This window comes from Oenanthe melanoleuca, chromosome 4, assembly GCF_029582105.1.
Source record: "Oenanthe melanoleuca isolate GR-GAL-2019-014 chromosome 4, OMel1.0, whole genome shotgun sequence".
Taxonomy (NCBI): Eukaryota; Metazoa; Chordata; class Aves; order Passeriformes; family Muscicapidae; genus Oenanthe; species Oenanthe melanoleuca.
The window spans coordinates 16028698-16050078 of NC_079337.1; the positions used below are offsets into that span (position 1 = coordinate 16028698).

The 21381-nt window shown below is 43.8% G+C and overlaps 1 protein-coding gene across 7 annotated transcripts in view; it reads left to right on the forward strand.

Annotated features, from left to right (window-relative positions):
* ADGRL3 (adhesion G protein-coupled receptor L3) overlaps positions 1-21381 on the forward strand; it is a 480889-nt gene that overhangs the window by 401432 nt on the left and 58076 nt on the right. For 5 of the 7 annotated variants that reach the window (XM_056489462.1, XM_056489463.1, XM_056489464.1 and 2 more), the window contains 6 exons: positions 2397-2580; positions 3372-3494; positions 5614-5822; positions 6502-6678; positions 15397-15606; positions 16144-16364. In XM_056489462.1, the coding sequence (XP_056345437.1) occupies positions 2397-2580; positions 3372-3494; positions 5614-5822; positions 6502-6678; positions 15397-15606; positions 16144-16364 (1124 nt within the window). The remainder of the gene's footprint in view (positions 1-2396; positions 2581-3371; positions 3495-5613; positions 5823-6501; positions 6679-15396; positions 15607-16143; positions 16365-21381) is intronic. The other 2 variants (XM_056489458.1, XM_056489460.1) reach the window with 1 other exon arrangement.

Consider the following 21381-nt stretch of genomic DNA (forward strand, 5'->3'; position numbering starts at 1 on the left):
TCAGCTTTGGATGTGGAGTGCACATGGTGCAGGAAACGGTGCATTAGGCTTTACTGGTGTTCTCTCTCAAACTTGCATGCACACATATGTGCACATTTAAAACAAAAGAACGAGTGCATTAGATAAATATCTTTTCTGGGGGAATGTCTTTGCAGCAGATGTTTCAGTGTAACACAAATATTTCAGCATCTGTTTCATGTTCTGATGAATAGACACTACCTTTCTGTCCAGAGCCAGGAGCTGCATGTGCTGCAAAAGGCATTTTCCACCATTCAGATATTGATAAAAGTATGCAGGATGTTGTTTTAGCAGAGAATTTAAAACACTGGTAGGAGCTGAGCTAAATGGAGGTAAGGCAAATTGTGTGATAACATTGAAAGGGGAGAAAAACCTTCATTTTCTGCTTTCCAGGCATAAAAGGTCTTTACAAGAAAACACCATGTTGTGTAGAAGCTGCGCCACAAAATAATAAAGCTTTTTGGTCACTGGAAAAGAATGCTACTATTTTTTTGCCTGTAAAGAGATAAGCTACCAAATTATACTACTGAATTTTATTAAGAGCTGCAGAAATCAGGCCTCCAAATTCCAAAACTCAGAAAAAAAGATCAGATTTAAATGCTATAGATTTTTCCATTTCTTCTTGAATACTAATTTCAACCAGTTTGTTGTATGTACATAGCAAATGTGTTAAGATAATTTTTAGACTATTCAGGAAAATCAGTTTAAGAATCAGTTTAAAAAATTGCTTCATGGTTATCAAGTTCCACTTAAAACCAAATGAGTGAGGCATTCTGCTTATGGGATAGGAGAGATTTGGCATAAGAACAAATGAGTTAATTGACCATGAATAAATATAACTGTGAAAGTAGGAGCTTTGTGCTGTCAGAACAGCCCAATTATGGTGCAGTCTCCCAACAGGAAATCTGATGGTGTGAGAACCCTTCCAAACTCAAGGAAGGTGTCTTTGCTGGGATTAAAAACACCAGCAGTGGCAGTTCTAGCTGTCTTTGCCTCTCCTCAAACCTTGCTGCAATTGACATGTGGATACAGCAGTAAATTCTAGTTTGATGTGTTCATATCTCCCACTGCTCATTCGCACCTGACCATGACTGGTGAGTGAGTCAGGATGCTCTGTGCTCTCTGTACCACACCTTGCCATTGTAACACTCCTCCCGAGGGCTCTGCTGGAGAATGGGCCACGCCACAGCTTCTTTCCACCCAAGCAACAGTTTCAGGAGTAAATACTCAAGTATTCCCGTGACAGTGAGCCCATGGGGCACACTTTAGGCTTGGAAAATGTTGAAGTCCCATGGGACTGTCATCAGCTTGCAGAGCAGAGCTGTGGGTTTGATGCCTACGTGCTCAGCATACAGAAAATTTTTTCAAACAGCAATTTCATCTTGAAGGGGAGGTTGGTTTCTGCAGTCAGCATATAGCTGGCAGTGGAGGTGTTTCTCTGTGGGGTAGGCCTGCCTGGTGACTAGACCCTAATCAGCTGAAGAAAGCATGATCAAAGTAGCTTATTTTTTATCCTTTTCCTCAGCACAATCAGTTCTATCAACTGGTACAGCTGATCTCATTAAGAAATGTTAGCTGAAAGGTGGTTGAGTCAGCTGTGGTTAGTAACGAAGCGGAGGGTTTAGGTTGGGAAAAGCCTTCAGTTTGGTAAATTCTACTGCAGTAATTTTGCAGTGCATGAGACCAGTACAGTTTTGTGTGATCCTGTGTGTGCATCCAGATTAACCTGTGGGAAGTTATCCATGGGGGAGCTCTTTGTGTGTGGCAGCCCAGTGCAGAAGGTGCACTGTAGGAGGGACTGAAGCAGTTTCTGCAGGGCTGACTCCCTCCTGAATGCAGTGATTTGAAATGTGGAGTCTTATCTAAATCTCTACGGGCACCTGCTGCTGCTCTGGATGAAGTGGTGTAACTCAGCTATCTCTGTGTCTTCATGGCTGCCTGCCAGAGGTTATGTGGTGGGAGATGTTTTAGGGAGTGTAGCCTTTGCAGATACTAAACACCTTCCTTGAGTGCCCCAGCCGTACTCTTGAGTTGTGGTGCTGCACGTGGGTTTTTCCTGCATTTTTCCTTAACCGTCATCTTCCTCCTACCTGCCCTAATTCCTTCTTTTTGCGAGCCCAGAGCTGATGATTATGGGAGCAGAAAAGCACCATTCCCAGGCTGCATTTATAATAAAATCAGTATCTCCTCCCTGTCCCATCTGATGGTATAAAAGTTGTCCTGCTCCATTGCAGGCTGCCCTAATGGGTGGGGGAAGGAGATGCTGCCGTCCCCCTGTAAGCTGATGAGTGTGGAGGGTGGGACTAAGGGTTTGTCAGCAGTTTTTGGTGGTTGAGGTTTGCTGGAGCCCTTTGTCACTCCATCCCTCTGCCTTGCAGGCCATGGTGGAGACGGTGAACAACCTGCTGCAGCCGCAGGCTCTGAACGCGTGGCGGGACCTGAACGCCAGCGAGCAGCAGCGCGCGGCCACCAAGCTGCTGGACACGGTGGAGGACAGCGCCTTCGTGCTGGCTGACAACCTGCTGAAGACAGACATCGTCCGGGAGAGCACCGACAACATCCGTAAGGGGCACATCCCACCCCTGCCCGCCGCGGCCAGCCGGAGGGTGGAGGCTGCGCGGCCCGGCTTGGGCTTGGCGTCCCCAGATCAGCTGGGGAGAGATTGGTTAGATAGATGTGGGGCCTGAAGGACTTCAGAGGAATAAGGAAACTCTCTACCCTTGAAATCCCATGGAAAACGAGCACCTGAGCTGCCTTTATTACTCCCGGCTTTGAGGGTACAATCTGGGCTAGGGCAATGAGAGCACCGCTTCACAGGGGGATTGCTCCTCATAAGGCGATTGTGTTTCATTTCATACAAATTTGTGTCTTTATTCAGCTGATTGTTGATTTTAATTAAAAAACAAGCATGATGGAAAGCACCAGCGCTCCCACTGTGCATATGTGTAAAATGAGAACAACTCTTCTTTCTATTTCCATGAATACAGATCCTGAGCGCTGATAACATTTACAGAAAGTACCAGTCGCCAGTGGCAAAGAAGTAGTATTCTCAGATTTTCATTTTAACCGTTGTCCTTAATATCCTGAGGTTCTTGTTTACAAGAACTGGTTGTCTTTTGTCTTCCACAGAGGGTAGAATTTATTTGCACTTTTTTTTAAATTAAATTTGAAACTTCTTCAGGGCAAAGATTTGAAAAGAAGCAGGAGCCCAAACACATTTTAGCATGCAGCATTGTAAGTTGATTCCCCTCCTCTCAGCTGGTCTGGAACACCACTTTGTATCCTGGGAATACCGTGTTGAAGATTATTTCAGCAGAGATTTTTTTCTTAGTGCCTGTCTCTCTTGCACACAGAGCTGGAAGTTGCGAGACTGAGCACAGATGGGAACCTGGAGGATCTGAAGTTTCCCCAGAACATGGGCCATGGGAGCTCCATTCAGCTGTCAGCAAATACCTTGAAGCAAAATGGTCGAAATGGTAGGTCTGGCACCTCAGGTCATGAGGCAGTCATGCCTTAGGCATTGTTTTGTGTTTGACCATCATAAGTAAAGTATTAATTGCTATGTTAATATTTAAATTAACGAGTAGTGTCATTTGCCCTTGACTGCAAGCTATGTTGGCTGACTCAGAATGTATTATATTGCTAAGTGATTCACAGCCTTCAAAAGTATTTTATGATGGTAAAAATGCATCAGATCCTTAAATTATGGGGCTTCTGGGGCACCATGCTGAATCCAGAGGAGTGCTTTTAACTGCTGAGTTTTGCAGTAGGAGGCTTCAGATGGGATAAGAGGCTCATTTTAGTAACTGCTTCACAGCAGGGCACCATACAAATATCTGAAAAAGTAGAGGGAAGAAACAATGGTAGCAAATATTACTAATGAGCCAGCATGGCATAAAAGGTTGATTAGCTGTTATGAGTCTAAATCTTTAGTGCCTTTCTGTAACTTATGAACCTCCTGATGCAGCATAAATTTTAGGTGATGTTATATGTGAATGGTCTTCATCCTGCCATGCCACTTATTTCCAGATCAGGAGTTTGAGCAGACACATTTGTTGTTCTCTACAGCTTCACTGTAGACCAACTTTAAACTCACAGGCTTCTACTGGTGGGCCCAATATGCTCCTGTTTCTGAGATCCTTTAAAATCTGTGTGCCAGGGACAACACTCATTTATGGGCTTTGGTCACTGCAGGCAAAACACAGAATCCTAGAATGGCTTGGGTTGGAAGAGACTTTTAAGATTATCTGGTTCCAGCCCCCTTGCCATGAGCAGGGACACCTTCTACTAAATTGAGTTACTCAAGCCCCATCCAACCTGGCCTTGAACACTTCCAGAGACAGGGCATCCCCAGCTTCTCTGGGCAATCTATGCCAGTGCTTCACCCTCCTCTGTGTACAGAATAAAAACATGGAGTGATAGGACAGCATTACTACCAGACCAGATGTGTTAAAACTTCCAAAAAAATTTGACAAAGTTTGGTCTGGTAGTTCAGAAAGAAGGTCTTGCTTTTGGCTTGCTTGCAGGCAGGATTTGAGGAGAAGTATTTCTTTTAGAGATACTCAAGATGTGTAGCAAAACTCCAGCAGGGCAGGACTTTTACTCTGCTATCTGTTGGCAGCAGTGAAAGGAAGTTTTGTATTTCTAAACACAGTATCACTGGAGTTCTGTTCAAAGCAGAGCCCCATCAATTTGCACCAGCTTGACACATGCCCAGAGGTCATCAAAAAGCTACAAATAAAAGTATCATATTAGGATTTAGGTTGGGAGGAATCTTGGCAGTCATCAGTGCCTCACCTTCCTCAGATGCTGTGGTGATTCATATAGAAGCAAAAACATGCCTCTCCACAGCTAATACATATAAAGGCAAACTGATCACATTCCTTAAGTATTTATAAGCTGTGAAATAATGTGCAAAACAGAAGGCAAACTGGATGGTTTCAGTTAAAAACAGTTGCTGGTAGACTCAGTTTTCTGCAGGCTCTCTAATGGTGTTTTTCTGATTATCTGATTGGCAAATGAAGAGAATAAATGTATTTTTAAATAAATTTTCTGAAATTTTGTTTTACCTGTTGTGTGATTGGAATTGTGTTGAAAAGATTTTGATTTCTTTTCCCAGATTTGTCCCTGCACTTTTCTGAGCTAGTCTTAACTTATTACCAGGCTAAATTATAGATTTATACTGCATCTGTGCAACATGTCAGCTTGAAACATGTTTCCCAGGTATATCCAGGAGAATAAAGTGATGTCAGGTGGGAAATGGACCACCTGGCCTCTTTTTTTCTGAAGCCAGTTACACCTACTGATGCCAAAAATAAGCCCACCTTCCCTGTCTGTCTTCTGCTCATGTATTTCCTTATAAAAGTTTCTTTTGGAATAAGCAGCTCTGCCCTTCTTATCCAAGGACTGCTTGATACAGCTCTTGGTGCTCACTGGAGTTGGCAAGAGGTGGGTTTTCATATGCCACATCCTGGTCCTTTCACATTTCCTCAGAGCAGTTTTGAAGTTGGTTCAGAGAAAAGATTTGCAATCTAAAGCACAAAAAGCCACCTCAGTGATTCAACCTGGCTATCTACCCTCTTACCTCTCTTCTAGGTGAGATCAGGGTGGCTTTTGTGCTGTACAACAACCTGGGCACCTATCTCTCCACGGAGAACGCCAGCATGAAGTTGGGAACGGAAGCGATGTCAACCAATCACTCGGTCATTGTCAACTCCCCTGTCATCACAGCAGCAATAAATAAAGAGTTCAGCAATAAGGTTTACCTGGCTGATCCTGTGGTGTTTACTGTCAAGCACATCAAGGTGTGTGAGTTCAGAAAGCACTTCTCTTTTTTTTCCTTTCTGTTTCTGAAATTAAATGATGCAAAAGTTGCCTGCTGTGAGGCCCCCAGCAATCCTTGATTAGATTTTGAATTATACTTTTGTTCCTTTGCACTTTGTGTTATTTATGGAGAAGGTCTCTTTTACATTGCATTAATAGAAGTAAAGAAAGTGTCTCCTTCAAGCTGATGCCCATTGCTTGGTTGCTGACACGCATCATTCTGTAATTAAAAACTACCAATAAATTAGAATAGACCATAATATTATTTTATCATGGTGGCAGGGGATGTTAGAGGAAAGTGGAATTACAGTGGAAGAGGACAGCTAGTCCTCCTATTAGCCAAGCTCAGTCATTGCAAAAGTTGATTGCTTAAAGCAATTAATTTCTCTACTCTGCAATGCAAATGAAGCAGTCTGGTTTTGAAGAGCTGGATTTAGTCAATGTCTGAAATTAATCAAGAACAAAGAACTAAGTTTGCATTAGCAAAGACTGCAGCAACAATCTAACTTTCTCTGTATTGGCAAGTAATACTTGATGTATAAACCACTGCTGATTATTTATCTAAAATTAAAGGGTGAGAGTTACAAAGAGTCTCAATAGCATTTAGAAATCTCTGAGAGCCTATCATTGTTACTGCATTTAATAATTTCTTCCCTGCAGCAGTCAGAGGAAAATTTTAACCCAAACTGTTCATTCTGGAGCTACACGAAGCGTACCATGACAGGGTATTGGTCCACCCAGGGCTGTCGCCTCCTGACAACCAACAAGACACACACCACGTGCTCCTGCAACCACCTCACCAACTTTGCAGTCCTGATGGCACATGTGGAAGTTAAGGTAGGCACTGCAGATCCCCAGGCTGCCAATGCACTGGGCAGGAAAAGTGGTCAGTGTGTGTCACTATTTTGTTACCACTAATGGAGCTGGGCAGGGAAGTTGCTGCATGACAGTGACTGTGAAAGTAGAAACCAGCTGGTGTAAGTCTTCCTTCTGCTCTGTGGTGGAACAGGAAACAGTCACACCAATGCACTGGTGTGAGGTGCATGTGTGGAGCCTAGTGTTCTCCTCCTTCCAGCTAGGGGGGAAGATGCATTGTCTGCATCTCACTGTGTGACAGAGAGATGCAGAATGTGACACATGAGAGAGAATGCCATCCAATACCATCCTGTGTAGGCTGGGCATCCACTTGAGGCCAGTACCTGAACAGCTGGTTCCCTTGCCTGCATTTATGTCCATGGTGTAAATCTGGCTTTCCACATGACTAACCCCATTGCAGCAAAAGCAATTAATACTGAAAGTAGATGTTCCTTATGGTAGCAGTGGTTTTGGGAGCAAAGCACACATTTGGGATTTTACTCAAGGGCAGGAGGATGGTTGAGATGGTCCTCCATTTCCTGAGCTGCCTTGGCTGTCTTTGGTTGAGAACAGCCTAAACTGCTGGAGAAAGAACAGAAGGTCCTGATGCCCAAAAGATTCTGGGCTAGTCATTTTCTTCATTGTGGTGTCTCCGTTCCATGTGCCTGGCACAGCAGCAAAATCCAGGGCTCTTAGCTAGATATGGAACTGGCATCTTCCATGCAGGCAGAACTTCCATGATCTGCATAACCACAAAAGCTATTATGGTTTTAAAACTACTTCTTCTCAAGTAGTCTTTCAGTGTCACTGCTTTGTGTATCTTTGTTCCATTTAATCTGAAGAGGAATGTGAAGAGCTATAATATATATATTAAATAAGCATCATGCATGACAAAAGCTCTGCAGATAAATGAAATAGGAGTCCAGGAGCACATTTCCCACAGCAGCTGGATCCAGCTGAGAGGGGCAGGATATATCTGTTGCTCCTGCAAGTTGTGGTAACGACTTTATTCTGCAGAAATCAGTCCTAGTCCGGGAAACATGCCATTAAATGTTTGTGGCATTTTCCTGGGAGATGCCTGAAGAAAGGGTACATATTTACAAGTTACTGGCATTCTGCAGTCCAGGTCTGGTTTTGCCAGTTTCCTACAACTGCTTGAATTTTCATAAGAAATGTGTGTTTGGCTCATTATCACCCACCTGGAATTAACAGATACGCCTGAGTCGCTGAAGTCTGAGGCTGCAGCTGGGAAATGCAGATAGTGATCCACTCCACTGGTGTGAATGGGGGTGATCCCTACTGCAGATACAGCCCAGTGCTCAACAAGCCTCTTCCCAATCTGCAAATAGGTCAGCCTTGTCTGCACTTGCCATCCAAACTTCGTGAGACAAGTAGAGCTGCTGTTATCTCATCTTGCAGGAAGAGTATGTAAGACCCTTCCTCGCCCATGTTCATCCAGCAGGTTGGAAAGAGCTGCAGCTGGAGGCTTCCTGAGTACCAAGCCAGTGTGCTATTAGCTAGTGGCTGTTTCTGGCTGTTAACAAGTGCCCTCAAAACTTTCAGGTCATGTTTTATGATTTGGCTGCAGCCAAAGTACCACTGCTGCAAGAGCCAAATTGGCTGCACTTTGTTGACTCTGATACAACTGGACAGCTTCCTGGCATGTCCACTTCAGTGATCATCCTGGCCTGAGGGCAAAGGCAGGGCAGGGTTTCCTCCCACATAGCACAAACACATATTTCAGATATAAATATGCAAACATTTGCAACTGTCCCAGCAGCTGCTTGTCACCTTGCTCTCCTGGTGGCACTGTCTCACTCTGTGGTGGACCTGGCCATGTGGCTCTTGGCATAGAGGGTGGCTTGTATGACATTCTTTATGCTGTTGTAATGAGTTGATTTTAAAGTCTTGACAGCACAATACCTGCTGGTTTGGAAACGTGGAGGTTTAACAACAAATGGGGGTTGTTGTCGTTCATTGATTCATGCTCACTGCTCATAGATATGCTTTTGAACCATTTTTTTATCTTGAGGCTGGTTCAAAAAGGCATTCCTCAGTCATTCCAAGTGTTCTTGGAGGTGGAATGATCCTTGGGGAAATGATGTGTGCTTCTGCAAGACCTCTTAGACCAGTGTTCTGACAATGACCAGGATCTCTAAAAAGGAATTATTGTACACACAATTAACAATATTCTGAGAGTTGTGCAACAGAAACAGTTTTCTCCTGTGACTGCTGGTGAATGATCTCCCTGCCTGGTAACATGGCACAAGGGCGTGTTCTCCAGAGGGGATCTCAGTGGCTGCTCTGTGAGTTCTGGGCTACGGTTTAATTATTAGCAGAGTATGTGGCAAGGTGGAACTGGAAGGTAGCACTGCTGAGGAGAGGTAATTGATAGCCATCTGGCTCTCCAGCATGAAAAAGCAATATGTCTTTGTCCAAAGGGACAGAAAATGCCACCAGCTGACCATGCAGCAGGGATTTATTGGTGTGCTTGAAGAGTAGAAGTTGCTGGGATCAATTCTGGTCTGACTAGGACAGTAGTACCTGATTAAGAGGAGGATTTAATTTGAAGATGCTTTCTGCCTGTTAAAATAATTTGGGCTCAGAGTTTCTTATTCACACACTGGGGTAAAATAACAGTGTTCAAGACCAAGAGTTGGCCGTGCACATGAGCAGGATACATGACTGCTGGGAAGAGCAGTGGACCCTCACCTGCAGGTCCCCCTCCAGCCACTGTCTATAAAAATGTGATGGCTCCCATGCTGTGGAACAAAGCCCATTGTTAAATAAGCCATCCTACCTGTGTAATTGCTGTAGAATTATTCAAAATTTACAAGTTGTTTTTCTTAAGCTTGTGCTTTACATCATACTAATTATAGCAGATGCATCTTAAATGTATCATGGGAAAACTATGCAGCCAGAAAACAAGTTCAGAGCTGGTGGGAAAATGCAATTTAAAAAACCACCCAAACCAGAGTAAGCAAAGGTACCCCCCGGGTAGATAAATGTTGCTTATCAGTATGTAGTGAGTGCCAGATATTACTCTTCTTTTTTAAATACAGATAGAAAGGAGGAAAAGAAGAAAGGTGTTTTGACTGTTGGAATTCATACGACAGTTTCAGGTGTTTTTCTTTACCACAAACATGTTACACTGTGCTAATTATTTGAGTAGTGGAAGCATAAGGCAAGCTAAGGAGAGAAAGGAATAAAATTATATGGAGTCTAGGTGGAATGTAGTGGTGGAATGTAGCAGTTCATTGCCTAAAGCAGTACAGGAGCAAGCTGGAGTTATTGCAGGCTGATCCTGTGTTCTAAACTTCATGTGCAAGTCATATAGCTCACACTGGCAAGAAACTTTTTGTAGAAACTCACATTTCTGGCAGCTTGGCTGGGTGGATGGCTACACTGGGTTTGGCACAATTGCTGTAGCTCATTTCTTGGGTTGGACGCCACGTGAGTAATCAGAGCTGCCTAAATCCAGCCATCATTGAGAGCGGGATGATGGATGCAATTGCTATTCCTAAGACACCACCAAACCTCACCTCAGCTGTCTCTCAGTTGCAGTGTGGTTGGTGATCACAGTGGCAATAGTGGGCTCTTGCCACATGCTGTATGTGCAGTATGTCTGTGACACATGGTGAGGTGAGGTCTGTACCCATTTCTCTGTGTACACCTGCCCCCATACAGTTTTGTTCTGGCCAGGGGAGTTTCTAGGACTTAGAATGACTCTTGCTTCTGGCAGTTGCTGGAAGGCCATTGCATTTTTGGGGGGAAAAGAGGTGGAACCTCTCGTCTGTGTTACCCACACAGAATAGGAAGGCAGCTTCGTGGACTAAGACAGGAAGAGAAAAGGTGACTAAACCACCTTGTAGGAATGCTCAGGGATCTCAGTCTTCAGGTGAATGGTCAAAGTCAGAAGACAGTAATGTTGCACAGGGGCTTCAGGTGGGAATTTTGCTCTCTTTATTCCTGGGTTAGGACCTGATGGTGCCAATGATGGCATCACCTTTGCAGAGCCCAGAGGGGATGCATACCAGGTCCATGGGTGCTGTATTCTCTGTGGAGCACAGCTGCCTACCCCGCTTAGGGAAGATGGAGAAGATGGATGCTAAAGCAAAGGGATCCCCCAGCTCATATTCCTCTTGGCCACAGAAAGGGAAAAGCTCCCTTAAAGCCTCTCATGCCTTCATAACCACAGCAGGTGATGCCTTTTGCCAGCTCAGATGCACTTCAGGAATCCTTGGGGTTTCCTCCCAGTCCATGTACCCCAGCTGGTGCTTTTGACACATCTACAAAACCATCTGCCTCTTCAGTAGCCCTTTTCACATAGCCACAAAGCATTACAGCCAGGTCATAGCAGTAAACCCTGTCACCCCCAGAGATAGGGGTAAGAAGGGCAGAGAGACCCTGCATGGCCCCAAAGAGCTACAAATCCAAGAAACAGCATCAGCAATGCACAGAAGTTCAAACCTGTCCCACTTGGGTCTCTGCCCAGCCCAGCACTCTGCCAGCTCCCACCAGGCACCAAGTGATCATATTTGAGCTAGTTGATGACATTCTGTTTTTATTTACAGCTTGCTTATTCTTACACCCCCAAAGATATTACTTCTTCCATTGCTGGAGGGACAGATTAGGCAAAGGAATGTGTCCTTTGCTGCTGGCAGCTTGGTTTGGCTGCTGTTTTCTTCTACTGATGTTTTTAATAAGGGAGGAAATGGCTGTTCATCTCAGGGAGAGCCATTCTGTCATACACTGACATTCCCTGGGATTTGTTTTTATTAGCTCAGCCCTGGTGTACAGGCACTGCCAGAGCTGCTCATTGATTTTCCCAGCCTGGATAATATCAGGGCTGCCTGCTCACCCTTCTGTGGTTGCTACCAGTGCTCCTGTAACTCCTCCTGCACAAATCCCCATCAGCACTCTCCTCTTACTGCTCTTGGCCCCTCTGGGGCAAAACCAGGTCTTTATTCCAAAGCCTTTTGCTGGGCTTTGGGTTGGGTTCATACCTAAATCATAAGTGTAAAACATACTTAGTATAGAAACCCTGTCACTGAAGTGTGGTGTTTTATTTTTTTCAATTACTCCATAAGTTGTTCCTGTGCTGAATATAATCTGTGTGTCAGCTTATTGTGTGAAGCAAGTATAGGTTAGTGGTAACAAACCTCAGTGTCTTGCATGCTGTGCCATGTAGCACCAGTCTGGAGAGCCATGTGCATTGGGAAAGGAGTTTTTGGCTGATGCTGTCAGGGAATTGTCTCTTGGACTGGTATCTGGTATTCCTCATGGGCTCTTCTGGTTGCCCAAGTATTTGGGAAGATCACTGGGAAGCAAGAGATGACTGCTGTCGATACACTCGTGGTCTCAGATGTATGTTGCACGTTTTAGAGACTCTATTGCTTTCATTGTGCTGGAAAGATCTCTCTAGGGATTTTCTGGGACCAGCAGATCCCGGAGGGTCATGATCAGTGGCACAGAGTCCAGTTGGACCTGGGCAGAGAGGTCAGACCAGACCTCCACTGGTGGTCCTTTCCAACCTTCACCATGCTGTGATTCAGTGGTTAGCAGGCACATCAAAGCTGTTTTATCCTCAGTCAAGGAGTTTTGCACAGTGCTGGACAGGGTAAAGAGAAGATTTTCTCTTCTTGCAGTTTTCTGTGATTAAGAGACCAGGCATTAATGCTGAGACCTACACACAAAATCCTGGTGTGCCCTGTATCATATTTAACCCTGGAACTCCATATACCAGCTGTGTAAGCCAGGTTATGCTGCTCCTTGTTTGCCACACAGCGGTCAGGTGATAGCAAGGAAAAGCTTATGGCACTGGGACAGGCTACCACTATTGTTCCTTTTCCCATATTATTCTGGTTGCTGTAAGAGTGCAGTAATTTACAAGTTCCAGTCTCCAGCAAAGGCAAGTTGCTTTTTTTGTACTTGCTGGTGTACAAGCTCTGGATGTGCCTGCCCTGAGGGAGCAGTTGGCACTGCCATGGGAAGGATGCCAGTGCTGATCAAGTTTTCCCTGATCCATTGGCTCTGCAGTAGCACCTGAAATCTGGCATCCCAAACAGGCTGGAGTGTACCCAGCCTTTAAAATTCAGCTCACTTCTTCTCTTGGACTTTACTAGAAAAGCTACAAATTCATATTTTTTTCCCCCTGGGGTGTTTTTAAATTGCTCTTGTTCCCAGTTTATTGTTATTATTCCTTTCTGTTTGTTCTTCTGTGAGTTTGTTGAGTTTGGGGAGGGAGTTTGTAATTATATGGAGAAGTTGTTTTAATGGTTGTTTCCCAGCACTCCAGGGACAAGTGTTATGTACATAAAATCAGTATTATCTTTACTATTAATATTAAAAAGAAAAGCAGTAAGAGTGATGACAATAATAATAGTAATAATAATACTACAGCAATGAAGCATGTTTATTGCTAAGCATGGTGAGTTTCTTGGGCAAGCAGCCCTTCCCTGAAGAAGACAAAGAACCTAGATGGAAGGATCCCTCTCCAAGAGCAAAACCACCTGCAATTCCTGCATCACATCTTAAATTCAGCAGAGTTGTGGTATTGTGAAAAGAGGTGCAAGAGCTGGGACCTGTGAGACTTACCTTAGCTAGGAGGAGAAACCCTTGGAAAATTTTCCCTGCCCCATGCTAAATTTGTCTTCAGGTGGATGAATCTGGCCACATCTGGGTGGGGTGTGTTCATCTGACCAAAATCTTGCCTGGTTTCTTTCTCCCTGCATCCACCTGCATTAGCTGCCTTGTCCTGTTGGCCAGCCCAAGAGGTCTTGGTCCATTCAGCCTGGCAGGCCAGTCTAATCAGATGAGGGCTTGTTCAGGGAGATGTTCCCCTGCCATTCCCCTGCAGCCTCAGACAAAAGAAAGAATGATTTGCAAGGTGCAAGGTTTGCATTAACATTTTTCCGCAGAGTTAAGCGGGATGGATGAGCTGGAATGACACTGAGATAAAGCAATGTGCAGCTGCCAGGGAAATGATGTGCTTCATCTTGTCAGGTTTCTGGGCGCTGCTGGATGAGCTGGCTGGAATAGGCATTGCTGTCAGGAGCCACAGAAAGCACACAATGATTTCTTGTCTCCCTCTTGGACTTGTGACCTCTAGTTCCTTAGGCAGTGGAAATAGTCAGAAAGATATGCAAGGGGGTTTGGGCATCTCTCCACCTCCAAGTCTTCCTGGAGAGAAAACTTCCAGCATGGAAGGGATGGAGCGGAGAATCACTCCCCATCTTGCATTATCATTTGATGCCTATCACTCAGGCCAAGGAGCTGGAAGGTTTGAGATGTTTCTTGTGGGTGCCGACATAGCAGAGTGTGTATCAGGAAAGGCCTGACATTTGATGCAGCTTTATCATTGGCAAGCAGGCAAAGAAAATGGATAAATTAATCACCTTTTCCCTCCATCTGCCTTTATCCCATGGAGAGAAAAATGTTTCCACTTTGCCTTGGCTTTTTGAAGTGTGACACTGTTGTATTTGCCAGCCTCCATAGTGCCTAAGCCATTGAAATGCCAGAAATGGTGGAGAATGTGATTACCATTTATAACACAAAGCTGAGCTTCGAGCTGCTCTGGTCTTTGTGAAATGCCCCAGAGCTTTCCATCCAGTCTTTTCCCCAGCTCATTGACTCTAACTGTGTACACCCAAGCAGTCATCTCATGACTCACCATGTATTTCTCATGTTTTGTTTACATTTTGCTAAGTAGTGATATCTAGAATATCTGGTGGAAGCTGGGGGAGTTACAGGTGAGTTTTGCAGCCTGAATAAGGAAGAAGGTGGTGGGGATACTCTCACGAGGAGGGTCTCATCACGTGCCTCCTGTTTCTGTGAAGGACATGCAGTATAAGCTCAGGAGCAATGCAGCAGTGTTTTGTCAGCATAGCCAAGGCTCACCTATCCTGCCACTCACAAAACTTTGCTGCCTAGCTTTGCACTGGCTTTGTTTGCATAGCTTTGAAGTACATCCGTGTTAAAAGTTCATCGCAGGGAATCAGTCACTTTCCAGGCTGTCTTAAAATCACTGTTCTGTTACAGTTTAAAAGCAAATTCGTGTTAAAAGGTCTGTCTTTTTTTTTTCTGGGTAATGTTCTTGGGATCAATCTGACTTCCCAGGAGTTCTAAAATATAACTCCAGGGTTTGAAAAAGAAAAATCAAACTTCCTTTCTCCTTCCTTGTGGAAAAAGGAAAAAAAAAAAAATTAAGCAATCTCTTTCTTTCTAAAGCCTCCAAGCTCATACATCTCTGAGCATTTAAAGAGTGTTTTTTTCACTGTTGGCAAATGGTTGTAATAGGCTTGCAGTTGTTGGACATGATGTTGTTAGCATGAAATGCTTTTTTACACTCGAATCACTCTCTTCAATGGTTCTTTATACTGTGTGTCCAGGCAGTCCTTTGCCATGCTCGTTCAAGATTGAGCTGTAGCAAGACCAGCCCTGATATCTCAGTATTTTCATCAACAGCACTATGTTTCTGCAAGGGTTTGGGGTCTGAGTCTGTTCAGGGCACCTGCAGCTTGCAGTACACTTTGGAATCTGTGTTTCAGGTTGCAGCTTTCTTGCTGCAGGGTTCAAGTTTAGGTCCATTTAATATTTTTGGTACTGGTGCCTTGTGGCACAGACAGCCTTGCTCTGTGCCTGGATGCATTCGAAGTCATGCATCATGCAGCTAATGAGTTTTTTTCGTTTTACCTTCAGCACAGTGATGCAGTCCACGACCTACTCCTGGACTTCATCACATGGGTTGGCATCCTGCTTTCACTGGTCTGCCTGCTGATCTGCATCTTCACCTTCTGCTTCTTCCGTGGGCTGCAGAGCGACCGCAACACGATTCACAAGAACTTGTGCATCAGCCTCTTCGTGGCAGAGCTCCTCTTCCTCATCGGCATCAACCGGACTGACCAGCCGGTAAGAGGCAAAGCCCTTCTGCTTCTGTCACAGGCTCTTGTCTCAGTGCACCTGCAGGGTCTGACCAGTGGGAAACATTCCAGCAGTCTTCATTCCATGCACGAGTCCTCACAGGGCTGGGCCCCCAGCTGATAACTGAAAAGTCTAAAACAGTCGGTTTCCAACATTCCAACACTGGCATGCTGATGCCTGCTGTGATTTTCAGGGACTGTATGTGTTTTGCTTGTCAATAATATGTGTGTATGTTTAATAAGCAGGTTGTAAACAGGAGTTTATACCATGTACATCTTAATGTGTTTATTTGCCTGATTGTGTACGTGGCTATCTTTGTATCTTTTAATATCATTTATATATGCAAATATGTGTCTATTTTAAAACAATTCACACATGTTTTCCAAGTGAAAAAAAAAGTTCTTCCTTTGGAGAGGGAAGAACACCTTCATTTTTATTAAGCCTCCAGGTAAGAGTGCTCCTGACTGTTGCATTAATTAATCATGGCACAAACACCTTCCCTTGCTCTTTTCACTCCTCACGCAGATTGCCTGTGCCGTCTTCGCTGCCCTCCTGCACTTCTTCTTCCTGGCAGCTTTCACCTGGATGTTCCTGGAGGGGGTGCAGCTGTACATCATGCTGGTGGAGGTTTTTGAGAGCGAGCACTCCCGGAGGAAGTATTTCTATCTGGTGGGGTACGGCATGCCTGCGCTGATCGTGGCCGTGTCGGCAGCGGTGGATTACCGGAGCTACGGCACGGACAAAGTGTGAGTGACCCTACCACTGCTTGGACCTGCTCAGGAGAGGTGGGAGTGGGGGCAAGAAATGAATATGGGGAGCCCAGGGGGTTTGTTCAAGGCGTGCCTTGCCTTGTCTCTGTGTTTCTTGCAGGACAAATTCCCCACTAGGAGATGGTTTGCAAAGGTATTTTCTAGGGAAGTCAGCTGAGGAAAATTTTGTCACATCATTGCATAACATCAGCAGAAGTGACTGTCCTGAGTCTCAGTTTGGTACTATATCAGCAAGATCATCCTTCTCTATCTAAAGAGTATCTCTTAGTTGGATGAAGATAGTGCCTTCTTCCTCCTTTTTTTAAAACTGTTTTACCAAATTAACAGAGCCTGCAGGCAAAATAGGTGGCGACTGTGGAGTGCATTAGGCTCTTTGCAAATCAGAACAGCTATATCATTTATCATTATGAATATTCTTTAGTATTTTCAACATTGCTGAAGCTGGTATGAAAGCACAAGGTAGATTTTCATGCAACACTGTCTAATGGAAAACAAGGGGAAGATCAAGCCTTTGATTCTCTTTGCCATCTTTGCTACAATAGGATTAACAATGTGTTTTTATTGACTTTTTTTTTTTATTCCCTTGTCAGTCTGCCTTTCCAGTCTCACTTTAACTGAGTTAAGGGCTCAATATGAAGGCCTATATAGCAATGAGCCAGAGGTAATTCTGAAGCTCTTTTTTAGCATAGATTGGGTCAGGCCATGTGGCAGCATTTGATTTTCTGTTAGGTTCAACTGCAGATTTTTTTTTTCCTGAAACCTTTTAAGTATATATGAACCTTTATTACTTGGAAAAGCAGATCTGTAGAGCAGTGGAGCTGCTCATGATCCATTACCATGCCAGCAGGCAGGCTTGGATCCCAGATGGATATTTGTGTTGTGTTCCTCCCATGAGTAGGAGAGCAGCGACCTGAATTTGTATAAATGTCATGCTTTGTGGAAAGGAAAGGAAATGGCCCACACAGATAAGGGTAGGAGGGTGTAAGTTTTTAAGGATATCTACCAATTTTTTGATTTTTACAGGCCTAGAGGGCAAAGAATAAGTAACACAACAGCTGATTGCCATTTTTGAAGATGATTTTCCATCAGTTGCCACCTGCTTTTTGCCCCAACACACTTCTATTCACTCCCCCTCTTGAGCATTATATAAGCACCTGTTGAATCAGGTATGGAAACAGTTTGTCTTGTCCCTTTAGGCAAATTTATTCTTAACTGTGGTGTTTTTATGGAGGACACAGCTCCTCACAGTAGCCTACATAGGGCACTCAAAAATATTCCAGCTGTCTGGAAAGTCAGTTCCTGCATATCAGCCATTGCTGGAGCACTGTCCCAACCTGTCCAGTTTGCAGTGTAGTATTTTGTGGCTACTTTCCACACTGTTCACCCTTTGGCTTTTGCAAGCAGTTCTTGGGTGCCCAAATGCTTCCATGGCGTGGAAGGTACAGGCAGAAAGTTTGGCTGAAATTCACTGAAGGCGAAACATTTGCTGTCTTGGCATTGAAGAGGCAGCAGTCCTGTGTGTGTGCCAATAAAGTATGTCTCCCTCCCCATAGCAAGAAGTGGTATTTTTAATGATTAAACATGTATATATAATATTTTGCAAATAAATATTTACAGAGATTTGCAAATCTAAAATATTTGTTTATAATTTTTAATTCCAGAATGCAAAATTTTATCACGTTCTCATAGAGGAAAATAAAAACCATACAATATGTTTTGTATAACTATCATGCTCCATCTGGTTGATGGATGATGATGTATTTTTCAGTATAATGTTATTAGAAGGGTAGAACTGATTAGAATTTGTAGTGAACTGTATGCCAGGCATACATAATTTGATTGCAAGAAGTTACTTGGTTTTGCCAGGTTTTGTAAAACATCCTCTGGAATATATTACTTGCCTCCGTCCATTATTTACTGCATTTGTTTAAGCAGGACTTATGGAGCTGTTAGTGTTATTTGTTTTTTGCCTGGCATTTGGTGCCACCATTCATACGTCTCAGAATGATTTGCTTAAACGCAGTGTAGGGTTTTCTTGATTTCATTTTCCTTTCTAAATCCAACCCTCCTGTAACACATGCCCAGATTACATAGCCAGGAACAGGCAGTTGTTCTTCCCTCTGTTGCTTTACTCATCATTTGGTACTTGTGATTTTCTGAAGTGTCTCATGCCCTAGTATTGGCATTTTAGAGTAGCTGCTCCATAAAGATACTCTTATACACTTAATTATTTCAAGGATAGGGATTGATCCTTTTCCTGCTTTTTTTCTTTTTTGTTTGTTTTAGAACAGTTCTATTAGGAGATTAATTTGCTTTTATGACTAAGCAGCAGCATAATTATTCTCTTAAAAGATTATCCCATTCAGGCTAGCTCAACTGTTTTGGTCCTTTCCCCCAGATAAATCAGAAATGTTGCGTCTCACCTTATTCTGATTGTAACCTCTAAAGTAAAGATGAAAAGCAGGAAGCCCCACTGCAAACAGTGTGGTTCCCCCCATTGCCAAAGAGATTCTGGCAATGCTCTCATGAGCTTCCAAGTGACCATTTCTTACAGGCCATGTCTTCAGCTGCTGGGTCTTAAAGGGCCACAGCTCAAGTTTTGCTGCAAAAAAAGAAGATACTAGGATTGTACTTAAAAAAAAAATTTAAAGATACATCATTTGCCTTATCCTGTGTGTTACCGAAATCCATCCATCTCCTTGATGGGTATGATGTCAAGGGTCATGGTGGGCAATGCTGCAAAATGCAAAGAAAATAGTATAGAAAATAGTATTTGCATTTGTAGTTAGAGTTTGAAAATAATTTGCATCTAAAATTCAGTAAAAGCTTGTTTATGGCTTTAGCATAATTTGAGAGGACTCATGTTAGAAGCAGACCATCCCAAATCAGGAGCAAGAAGCTTATTTCCATACTTTCCTGAGTTTCATATCAAAGCCTCTTACAAATTGCAGAGCAAAGCAGCTACGCTTAAAGTGGTTCAATATATTTTAGAAAACGCACTTGTAGGTATATTCATCCACTGGTGATCAAATCCATCATGGCAGGGATCTCTTTTGTTTCTCCCCCCTTCTTCCCCCCTCTTGGAATGCCATAAAGCAGGGTGTACACGGTAAGCAATCCAGCTGTCAGAAAGCGAAATGAAAGCCCTGTGTATGCACGCAGCCTCCGAGTCCATCAGCCAGGCGCCGACATTTCATGCATGTAAATGCTGCTCAGAAAATAGCTTCTAACAACGTGGTCTGTCTTGGGTGGCTCCACTGAACCTGTTTTATTTACAGTGCTGCTGCCAGTATTTGGAGGAGGAAGCGTGAGCTATGTGGATGCTGAACTCCATTAAGCAGAACCTATATTGCACCCTTGAAAGGCATGTCTGGTGCATACATATCCCATTACTGCACCCTGACAAGGAGGCTGTAGAGCCACATGAAACAGACCGCTGAGCTCCCATGAACAACATGATATGTTTAGGGCTCTTCAAATTTTATGGTCCAATGGCAGCTAATGATTGTTTATTGGTTATATTTAATGCACACCAGGGATAGTTTAGTATTTGATTTCTCTTCATGCAGAAAATAGAGTAAACTCTTTGTAGTCTTTATTACTTGGGCAAAGCTTTAGGTGAATATTGTGAGTTGCCACTGTGGAAAAGGAGGAAATTAAAAAGTAAAAGGAGAGCTTGTCACGAGAACTGAATGCATTGGGGTGACTCCTAGAAGAAGCAATGGGGTTTTGAGCAGTATTCCCTGCATCCACACATTTCCTGATAATCCTTTGCCTGGCACTGAGCCCTGGAGGAGCTCGTTTGCTTGATGGCAGCGCAGCCTAAACTCGTAAGGTGGCAAGTCCGTGCTCACAGCGCAGCTGCGCGTGGAGGGTCACGAGGAACTCGGCAGCCCGAGATTAGCAACTCTGGGAAGTGAGTTGCCTGATTGCTTCCTTGTTTTTGAGGAGCTCATTTATGCAGCTCATTGTGCATGTGGGTTTTTGTCTTCTAAGGCAAGAAAAGCTCAGTGTGGTACTTGTCTGATTAGCAATTTACAGCTCCACAACGCGATTGGTGGGATGCCTGTGTTTTGATGTTTTGGTCTTCATTTGCATTTTTAATGAGGTATGACTTAAACAGGTTTAAAGTTTCATCTCTTCCTGATGACCACCAAAAACCCCAGCTTTTAAGTTTTAAGACCCCCCTAAGACTCATGATATTCATACTGTGTATGAGTATCATACACAGTTTCATAGAAAGGCGAGTTTTCTATTCAAACAAACAAAAAATTACATTGCATTCTGCAGAGAGGCCTAAAAAAAGCCTTCTTTGCTTTTCACAAGCTGTGCTCCAGCTTAGGTGAAACCATCTCTCCTAAGGCTCCTTTTGCTCCATGCCTAGCCCCCACTTATCCTGGTGGCAGGACCTGGTTCCTCTGCTGTTTCTCATCCACAGCATCCATCTCTTGTCACTCAGTTGTTTCCTACAGCTGAAGTGACAGATATTTTAGGGGAGTGGAGTGGAAAATTTCATTCCTTTTGCTGTCTGGAAAAGGAACCAGTTGCTTTTCTCTTCTTTGCTGAGCCTGGCACAGCTTTGTGCTCATTCTGTGTTTCAGCTTTCCCTGGTTTTCCCCGTGTCCCAATCTATATGCATTCAAAACCAGCTGCACCAGATGTTACTGTAGGATGTTCACCATGCTTCAAGAAGTAAGGAGAGGGTTTATGCATTTCCTCTTCCCCAGACTTTCCAAGAGCCAGGTCACTCTATATGCTGAAGGAAAACCAAGTTGATGGCAACTAAAATACAAGGTTCTCAACTCCTGAGCAGCAGGGGCTGGGGGGTTGTTTTGAATGTTAAACTGTCAAAAAAAAAAGTTCAAAATATTTTCATTAAAAAAAAATAAAACCCCCACAAACCTCTGAGTTCTCTCCCACACACCAGCACTCATTATCAGTAGAAAAAAGTGATGGGGCTGCGTATTCTGTGATTTATATGCAGCAGCTGAGG